This window comes from Eriocheir sinensis, chromosome 7, assembly GCF_024679095.1.
Source record: "Eriocheir sinensis breed Jianghai 21 chromosome 7, ASM2467909v1, whole genome shotgun sequence".
Lineage (NCBI taxonomy): Eukaryota > Metazoa > Arthropoda > Malacostraca > Decapoda > Varunidae > Eriocheir > Eriocheir sinensis.
The window spans coordinates 26,079,387-26,089,386 of record NC_066515.1 but is presented as its reverse complement, the minus strand read 5'-3'; the positions used below and the strand labels follow the sequence as shown (position 1 = coordinate 26,089,386).

General features: G+C 40.1%; 2 protein-coding genes and 1 long non-coding RNA gene across 20 annotated transcripts in view; 2 read left to right on the top strand and 1 right to left on the bottom strand.

The window, feature by feature from the left end:
• Positions 1 to 4,633, bottom strand: part of LOC126995198 (uncharacterized) — a 5,266-nt gene extending 633 nt beyond the window's left edge. For 3 of the 14 annotated variants that reach the window (XM_050854508.1, XM_050854509.1, XM_050854510.1), the window contains exons 1-2: positions 2,564 to 4,633; positions 473 to 2,405 (exon numbers count right to left, since the gene is read on the bottom strand). In XM_050854508.1, the coding sequence (XP_050710465.1) occupies positions 2,973 to 3,929 (957 nt within the window). In that variant the 5' untranslated portion in view covers positions 3,930 to 4,633 and the 3' untranslated portion in view covers positions 473 to 2,405; positions 2,564 to 2,972. Of the gene's footprint in view, positions 2,406 to 2,563 lie in introns of all 14 variants that reach the window. The other 11 variants (XM_050854503.1, XM_050854496.1, XM_050854497.1 and 8 more) reach the window with 11 other exon arrangements.
• LOC126995199 (troponin C, isotype gamma-like) overlaps positions 1 to 10,000 on the top strand; it is a 32,535-nt gene that overhangs the window by 803 nt on the left and 21,732 nt on the right. The gene's annotated exons all lie outside the window — the stretch shown is intronic.
• On the top strand, positions 6,386 to 7,263 carry LOC126995205 (uncharacterized). The gene is made up of 2 exons (XR_007750098.1): positions 6,386 to 6,492; positions 6,768 to 7,263. It is a non-coding gene; the product is annotated as an uncharacterized LOC126995205 (long non-coding RNA).

Genomic DNA, 10,000 nt, shown 5'->3' with positions numbered 1-10,000 from the left:
CCCTTTCTGAATGCCAAGACTAGACTGCTAATGACTCCTACTTGCTTCCCTTTCTGAATGCCAAGACTAGACTGCTAATGACTCCTACTTGCTTCCCTTTCTGAATGCCAAGACGAGACGGCTAATGACTCCTACTTGCTTCCCTTTCTGAATGCCAAGACTAGACTGCCAATGACTCCTACTTGCTTCCCTTTCTGAATGCCAAGACTAGACTGCTAATGACTCCTACTTGGCTCCCTTTCTGAATGCCAAGACTAGACTGCTAATGACTTCTACTTGGCTCCCTTTCTGAATGCCAAGACTAGACTGCTAATGACTCCTACTTGCCTCCCTTTCTGAATGCCAAGACTAGACTGCCAATGACTCCTACTTGCTTCCCTTTCTGAATGCCAAGACTAGACTGCTAATGACTCCTACTTGCTTCCCTTTCTGAATGCCAAGACTAGACTGCTAATGACTTCGACTTGCCCACCTTTCTGAATGCCAAGACTAGACTGCTAATGACTCCTACTTGCCTCCCTTTCTGAATGCCAAGACGAGACTGCAAATGACTCCTTTTGCTTCCCTTTCTGAATGCCAAGACTAGACTGCTAATGACTCCTACCATAGTCTTACATTCTGAGTTCATGAGTCTTCTTAAACGAGCACCTTTTATTTAATTGCCTAGCTTATGGGTTTAGTTAGTAAGACACACTTCCTTCTTTTCACTAATATTAATCTCTATTCTTTTCTTCTTTGTGGTGATTGAAGGTGGCTACACTTTTTGCCCCATCACTTGAATTTATTTTTAGTGATGCCTGGTTTTGTGTGTTAGTTTGTCACTTAGATTATAATTAGGGGAGTTTTTGAGATGTCTTAGATTTTTCAAGACCTTATTAACTAGTTTTGACCTGGGTTGAATTTAGACATAGTGGATTTGAATAGACCTATATTTTTCTTTTAACTTAATTATTTTTGTGTGTTTAATTAGTGGATTTTTATACATAGATACTCAATTTTTTCTACAGTTTAATTAATGTAGTTTTCCATATGTCAAATTTTTCTATACCTATCCATATTATTTTCTTAAGTGTGTGTTTAGATGAAAATTTTGCATATACCAATTTTTCTACATTTTAATCCATGTAGTTTTCCATATATATAAATTTTTCTGTACTTATCTTTAGTGTTTTTTTTAGTGTTTGTGTTAAGATGAAAATTTTACATATACCAAACTTTTCCTTCACCTTTTAAATAGCTTTCAAGTGTGTTTTTAGATTAAGTGCGCCTCTATATACCTCATCTTCTACACTTTAATTACTTTTCGGTGTGTGCTGCGAGGTGTGAACTCCTACCTATAGTTCCACCTGTGCTTCTCTTAATTAGTGGCTCTACCTGAGGCTTTATGCTCTCAGGTGTTTAAACAGGTACAGCCCAGGTGGATGGCTACTGGCGCCTTACTGTATAGATTTCGCATGTTATGTATACCATTTAACTAACCTTCCAAGCTACACACACACACACACACACACACACACACACGTCGCCAAGTCCTGAACCCGAGTGAGCCATTGCTTCAAGACACATAGCAAAGATTAAGGAACAAGAACACTCGCTACAAAAAGATTTAAGCATTGTCGGCTCTTGTAAGGAGAATCTGATACCTCTTTCGTTAGTCAGTCCGTCAGTTCGTCAGCCAGGCAGTCAGATAGTGAGCCAAATCGTCGGTTACTCTGTTTGTCAGCCGCCGTAACCAAGTGCCAAGGAAGAAGATTGTTACGTTTTTGCTTCAATGAGAAATGAAAGAAATTGCACGAGAGAAAACGGGAATATATGACGAGAGAAAAAGGGAAGAAATGACACGAGAGAAAAAGGAAAATATTTGGCGATAGAAAAAAAGGGAGAAAACAAATGAGAAAAATAAAAAAGAATTGACGATAGAAAAAAGGAAATATCAGACAAGAGAAAAAGGGAAATATTAGACAAAGAAAAAGAAGAAAAAGAGAAAGAAAAGGACAGAAGACAGGAGAATGTGAGGATAAACAGAACTGAAACCTTCCTAAACTAAATCTTACAACCCGCCTTGAATCTCTATGGCCCTCAAAAAGTAATAATATAAAAAAATCTTCGCGTTCATCAAAATCTGGCGCCAATTCTAACAAGTTAAACCCATCAACAAGGGCGCGAGGAGAAAATTCAATGTGCCGACAGTTTTCAGCTTCACCAACACGTCCTGAAAAGCTAAATCATGGGGACTTTCACCTAAAAAAATCTATAATATAAAAAAATCCACGCGATCATTGAATTCTGGCGCCAATTCCAACAAGTTAAACCCATCAACAAGGACGCGAGGAGAAAATTCAATGTGCCGACAGTTTTCAACTTCACCAACACGTCCTGAAAAGCTAAATCATGGGGACTTTCACCTAAAAAATCGATAATATAAAAAAATCCACGCGATCATTGAATTCTGGCGCCAATTCTAACAAGTTAAACCCATCAACCGCGAGGAGAAAATTCAATGTGCCGACAGTTTTCAGCTTCACCAACACGTCCTGAAAAGCTAAATCATGGGGACTTTCACCTAAAAAATCGATAATATAAAAAAATCCACGCGATCATTGAATTCTGGCACCAATTTCAACAAGTTCTTCCCTTTCCTTCCTTTCTATTTAACTTCTAATACATTGTTTTCTTACCCTCTCCTTCCCATTTCTTTCCTTACTCATTCTTTCCCTTCCCTTTCTTCCCTTTCCTTCCTTTCCATTCAATTTCTCATACATATTTTCTCACCCTCTCCTCCCCTTTTCTTTCCTTCCCTTTCCTTACTTTCCATTCAATTTCTCATACATCATTTTCTGACCCTCCCCTTCCCATTTCTTTCCTTTCCTTCCCTTTCCTTCCATTCCCAACATTCCATCAACAAGGACGCGAGGAGAAAATTTAAACTCTTGACAGCTTACAACTTCCCCAACACGACCTGGGCAGCTAAATCATAGAGACGTTCCCTTAACCCTCCGAGGCCCAAGACAGATTAATAGGAAACTGGAACGAGGGAAATTGAAAGACCTTAAACCATTAGAAGTTGAGGACCTAAATGTGATGACTAGTGGGCTAAGTGATGATTGGAAGGTGATGAGAGGAACGAGATGGCGGTGATGGTGGTGAGGGAGGAGAGGGAGAAGAGGGAAGGGAAAGGAAGGGAGTGAAATGAAGGGAAGGAGAAAGGGAAAGGCAGATGAGAGAGGAAAGGGAAGGAATGAGAAGGGAAAGAAGGGGAATGAAAGGAGAGGAAAGGGAAGGGAAGGGAAGGAAAGGAATGAGAAAGGAAAGAAGGGGAATGAAAGGAGAGGAAAGGGGAGGGAAGGGAAGGGAAGGAATAGGAAGGGAAAGAAGGGGAATGAAAGGAGAGGAAAGGGAAGGAATAGGAAGGGAAAGAAGGGGTATGAAAGGAGAGGAAAGGGAAGGAATGAAAAGGGAAAGAAGGGGAATGAAAGGAGAGGAAAGGGAAGGGAAGGAATGAGAAGGGAAAGAAGGGGAATGAAAGGAGAGGTAAGGGAAGGGAAGGGAAGGAAAGGAATGAGAAGGGAAAGAAGGGGAATGAAAGGAGAGGAAAGGGAAGGAATAGGAAGGGAAAGAAGGGGAATGTAAGGAGAGGAATGAGAAGGGAAAGAAGGGGAATGAAAGGAAGAGAAAGGAAAGCAAGATGAAGGGAAGGGAAAGGAAGAGCAGGAATGAGAAGGGAAAGGAAAGGAAAGGAAGGGAAGGAGAGGAAGGGAAAGGAAACGAAGGGAAGGAAAGGGAAAAAAAGAATGAAATAAAAAAAACGAAAGGGAAGGAAAGACAAGGAAAGGATAATAATAATAATAATAATAATAATAATAATAATAATAATAATAATAATGATGATGATGATGATGATAGTGACAAAATAGGATTAGGAAACACATACATCCTACATTCTCTCTCTCTCTCTCTCTCTCTCTCTCTCAGGTACTACAGGTAAACTTAGGCTTACGCAGAATTGTGAGCTAGTTCTAATTTTATCTCCACCCACCCTTCCTTCCTTCTCTTCCTTCCTCCTCCTCCTCCTCCTCCTCCTCCTCCTCCTTCTTCTCTGTATTCTGCTTCCTCTTCCTCATGTCTTCCCCCTCTTCCATTTTTATCCTCAAGTTGTTATGCCTCATCTTCGCCTCCTCCTCCTCCTCCTCCTCCTCCCCCTCTTCCTTCTTTCTGACAGACCGCGTGAAGGGAAAGGTGTGGGAGGAAGGGAGTGAAAAAAGTGAGAGGGAGGGAAGGGAGAGAAGGGAGAGAGAGAGAGAGAGAGAGAGAGAGAGAGAGAGAGAGAGAGAGAGAGAGAGAGAGAGAGAGAGAGAGAGAGAGAGAGAGAGAGAGAGAGAGAGTCAAAAGCCAAAGCCAATCAAATCATGTTTAAATGTGGGTTTGGTCTCCTCCTCCTCCTCCTCCTCCTCCTCCTTTGATATGCAGATCCACAGGTACGTTTATAATGAGTTGCCAACAGGTGATGAAGGAGGAGGAAGAGGAAGAGGAAGAGGAGGAGGAGGAGGGAAAGAGGACAACATAGGAAGAAAAAAAAGGGAATGGAATGTTAAGAGAGGAGAGAAAATGTAAATAAAGCTAGAAATAGAGAGAGAGAGAGAGAGAGAGAGAGAGAGAGAGAGAGAGAGAGAGAGAGAGAGAGAGAGAGAGAGAGAGAGGGAAGGAAAGGAAGAAAACTCACTACCTATTGCTATCTCCCTCTGTAACTCCCTTCCCTAATCTCTCTCTCTCTCTCTCTCTCTCTCTCTCTCTCTCTCTCTCTCTCTCTCTCTCTCTCTCTCTCTCTCTCTCTCTCTCTCTCTCTCTCTCTCACCCCCGCATAAGGCAGCCATTTTCAGCTTCACTTCGTATGCCCAACTTGGCACGCGACTTACACACCCTCAACACACGTCTATGTAATCCACTGCTTGTAAGGATATGAAACAAAGACCGAGTGACTCTTTTTAGTAATACCTCAACCTATACTCCTTTTTAAAACACCCGCAGATGACAGAAGACAAAGAGTAAAATAAGGTGCTTACATCCAGGGTATAGTTGGGGTGGAAGGTGAGGGAAGGGCAAATGACTACAGTTGAAGGCTTTTGTAAGGGCTATGTCACGGGAGGTTAGGTCTTGTAAACAACAGCCAATGAGGGACAGGTGTGGGAGATAAGAGGGAAGGGAATGAAGTGAAGGGAAGGAAAAGAAAGGGAGAGGAAAGGGAAGGGAAGGAATGAGAAGGGAAAGAAGGGGAATGAAAGGAAGAGAAAGGAAAGAAAGATGAAGGGAAGGGAAGGAAAGGAATGGGAAGGAAAGGGAAGGAATGGGAAGGGAAAGAAGGGGAATGAATGGAAGAGAAGGGAAAGAAAGATGAAGGGAAGGGAAAGGAAGAGCAGGAATGAGAAGGGAAAGGAAGGGAAAGAAAGGAAGGGAAGGGAAGGAAAGCCAGCTCTCGTAAAACCGACTATAGTGGACTGAAAGAAAGAGAGGATTGGACTGTTACCCTTGAGCTGTTATCTTCACTATAAAAAAAATACACGCCTCACATACCCACAGGAACATTCTTCACTATAAGCCTTCACTAATAGCTTGACACCATCTCTTGGCAGGCACATACGAGAGGTATTGTTGATGTTGTTTTTGTTGATGATGGTGTTGATGATGAGGGTGAGAGTGTATGTCTCGTGAAAGGCGCCGAAGATGAGTCACTTTTGCTTCCTGGTTTGTGAAGAGGCGTGTGTGAAGGTGAAGATGAAGGTGATGATGATGGTGAAGGAGAAAAGGAGGAAGAGGAGGAGAGAGGGGAAAAGCCAGGAGGAAGATATAGAAGAAGAAAAAGTAGAGGAGAGGAGAGGGAGGGAGGGAGAGAAGAAGGAGGAGGAAGGAGAAGAAGAGGGAGAGGAGGAAGAGGAAGAAGGTGTGAATGAGAAACTGGAAAAGAAAACACCAAAAAAAAAAAAAAATCCTCTATTCTTTAATCTAGACATGATAGAGAAGAGGGAGAGAAGAAGAGGAGGAAGAGGAAGAAGAAGAGGAAGAAGAGGAGGAAGAAGAAGAGAAAGATGAATGAGAAAAAAGAAAAGAAAAACACAAAACAATTCCTCGTTTCCTTAATATTAATTAGACATGAAAGAGAAGAAAGAGGAGGAAGAGGAAGAAGAAGAAGAGGAAGAAGAGGAGGAAGAAGAAGAGAAAGATGAATGAGAAAAAAGAAAAGAAAAACACAAAATAATTCCTCGTTTCCTTAATATTAACTAGACATGAAAGAGAAGAGGAAGAGAAGAAGAGGAGGAAGAGGAAGAAGAAGAGGAAGAAGAGGAGGAAGATGAAGAAGAGTGTGAATGAGAAAAAGGAAAAGTAAAAAAACACAAAGCAATTCCTCGTTTCCTTAATATTAACTAGACATGAAAGAGGGAGAGAAGAAAGAAGAGGAAGAAGAAGAGGAGGAGGAAGAGGAGGAAGATGAAGAGAAATGTGAATGAGAAAGGAAAAGAAAAACACACAAAGCAATTCCTCGTTTTCTTAATATTAACTAGACATGAAAGAGGGAGAGAAGAAAGAGGAGGAAGAGGAAGAAGAAGAGGAAGAAGAGGAGGAAGATGAAGAAGAGTGTGAATGAGAAAAAGGAAAAGTAAAAAAAACACAGAGCAATTCCTCGTTTCCTTAATATTAACTAGACATGAAAGAGGGAGAGAAGAAAGAAGAGGAAGAAGAAGAGGAGGAGGAAGAGGAGGAAGAAGAAGAGAAAGATGAATGAGAAAGGAAAAGAAAAACACACAAAGCAATTCCTCGTTTCCTTAATATTAACTAGACATGAAAGAGAAGAGGGAGAGAAGAAAGAGGAGGAAGAGGAAGAAGAAGAGGAAGAAGAGGAGGAAGATGAAGAGAAAGATGAATGAGAAAAAGGAAAAGAAAAACACACAAAACAATTCCTCGTTTCCTTAATATTAACTAGACATGAAAGAGGGAGAGAAGAAAGAAGAGGAAGAAGAAGAGGAGGAGGAAGAGGAGGAAGATGAAGAGAAAGATGAATGAGAAAAAGGAAAAGAAAAACACACAAAGCAATTCCTCGTTTCCTTAATATTAACTAGACATGAAAGAGAAGAGGAAGAGAAGAAGAGGAGGAAGAGGAAGAAGAAGAGGAAGAAGAGGAGGAAGATGAAGAGAAAGATGAATGAGAAAAAAAAAGAAAAACACACAAAACAATTCCTCGTTTCCTTAATATTAACTAGACATGAAAGAGAAGAGGATGAGAAGAAAGAGGAGGAAGAGGAAGAAGAAGAGGAGGAGGAGGAAGAGGAGGAATAAAGAGAGAAAGGTTAATGAGAAAAAAGAAAAGAAAAACACACAAAGGAGGAAGAGGAAGAAGAAGAAGAAGAGGAGGAAGAAAAGGCCCCTCATTCTCTCAAGGCAAATAAGAAAGAGAACAAAGAGAACAAGAAGAAACTAAAGACGAAGAAGAATTTAAAGAAGATGATGATGAGGCAGATTAAAAGAACTTATGCTCCACGCCCTGTCAGAATCGCGTCTCGTTCTGGTATCAGTGACAGCCGCAAGGGACGGGGGCTGTCTCTTACTGTCAGAACGGGAGGAGGAGAAGGAGAAGAAGGGGAGAGAGACGAAGAATAGAAGAAGGGAAATAATGAAGAGGGAAGGGCGTTGAAAGGTGGAAGTGTGGATAGGAGTGACTTAGAGTGGAAGGAGAGAAAGAGAGAGATAAGGAAGGGAAAGAGAGAATGGAGAGGAAAGGAGAGAAGGGAAAGAAGGAAGGAGTTGAAAGATGGAGAGAAGTAAGATTGGGAGTGACTTGGAGTGAATTGGAGTGGAAGAAAATAAAGGAAAGGAAGAGAGAGAAGAAAGGGAGAGAAAGAAAAAGAAGAAAGAGGAGAGAATGGAGAGGAGGAAAGGAAAGGAAATTGTAGGTTTTATAGAAGAAGGAATTGATGTTTTTTTGTTAAATTTGAATAATGGAAAGGAAGAGAAAGGAGGAAGAGAGAGAGAGGAGAGGAAAGGAGAGGAGGAAAGGAAAGGAAATTGTAGGTTTTATAGAAGAAGAAATTGAAGTTTTTTTTGTTAAATTTGAATAATGGAAAGGAAGAGAAAGGAGCAAGAGAGAGAGGAGAGGAAAAAAAGAAGAGGAAAAGGAGAGGAAAAGAGAGGAAAGGAGAGAAGGAAAAAAATTAAATTAAATGTTTTATAGAAGAAATTAGTTTTTTTTTTATATAAATTGAATAATGAAGCACTAAATTCATTGGAGTATAATAATTCTCTCTCTCTCTCTCTCTCTCTCAAGCATTGCCAACAGGAGTTCACACACACTAAATATCGTTTTTACACCACCCCCGCCTGTGTGCACGTGTGTGTGTGTGTGTGTGTGTGTGTGTGTGTGTGTTACTATTGTTTTCAGGCTAAATTTGTAGAGGTCAGATGGTTACGGAAACACATTAAGAATTCTTACATAACGTTACTACTACTACTACTACTACTACTACTACTGCTACTATTACTACTACTACCACAACCACTACTACTACTACTACTACTACTACTACTATGGCCTATTGGAATACACTTATACACGAACAGATGAAAACTTTGAACGAAAACAATAAAAAGCGAGGAAGTAGGGAGATAAAAAATTAAGATAAATATATAGAAAAATAGGTCTTGCTTCTTAAATCAATTCCAGGTTACAAAACAAAGAGTAAACACGAGTAAACAAAGAGGTAAACAAGCAAGCAAACAGAGGCACAGGTAAACAGACCCATCATAGCCTTAATTGGAGGCAACCCACAAATTCCCACTTCAGACAAATTTTCACTTCTGGTAAATTTGACTCCTTGAGCGAATGACTCACTCTGACTTCCTGCTTCCCATGACTCACCTCCTCCTCCTCCTCCTCCTCCTCCTCCTCTCAAGTCGTAAGGAAAGGGGAAAGGGTGTTGGTCTAGAGGAGAGTGATGGTTTGCCAAAAAGATGTGTGTGTGTGTGTGTGTGTGTGTGTGTGTGTGTGTGTTAATGAGTGCACACCCACGCATGGTTCTCCTTTTCCTCTTCCTCCTCCTCCTCCTCCTCTACTTTTTCTTCCTCTTCTTCCTCCTCCTCCTCCTCCCCTTCCTCCTTCATTTCATTTTTCTTTTTCTTCATCTTCATCGTCATGTTTCTTCTTCTTCTTCTTCTTCTTCTTCTTCTTCTTCTTCTTCTTCTTCTTCTTCTTCTTCTTCCTCCTCCTCCAAAACTTATTCACGTCAACGAAACACCAAACAAAAAATAAATAAAATAAACAAACAATTTCAACCCAACCCAAAGTGAATTTACCTGTCTCACCTGCTGCCCTGATTGGCCCTTTGAACTGTGACGTCACCAGGTGGGAAAAAAAGGTAAACAAGATGGGAGATAGCAAATAATACGAGAATAACTTGCCGCCCGCCATGATGATTCTTTTTAAGGAAGGGAAGATACGAAATAAGGAAAGTAAAATTGAGGCTGAAAATAAGAGTGAAAATATTAATGAAAATCGAGACTACGAATACAAGTGGAAATGATAGTAAGGAAAAGATTGGAATTAGGAGTTGGAAAAAGACTTAGCAATAATAATAAGAATAGTATAAGGAATAAAAAATGAGGAAACAGGAATAAGGAATAAGGAAAAATAACAATAACAAAAGCAAAGACTGATAATAAGAGAAGAAGTGAAAATAAAGTGAAATTAAAACTATTGGTAAAAGATGAAATAAAAATAAAGAATAAGAAATTAGGAGAAGAAAAACGAGAAAAAGTAAAGTTTATTCTCTGTGTAAAAATGAGATTATCAGTAAACTTAAGACTTGGGAGTAGAAATAACAGCAAAAATAAAGCGTACAATAAGGAGTAAAAAGTGAAATTAAAGAGGATAAGACAGGAAATAAAGTAAGGATAAAGTTAGAAGTAAAATCCGACAAAAAGTAAAATTTATCCTAGAAGTAAAAATGAGATTATAAGT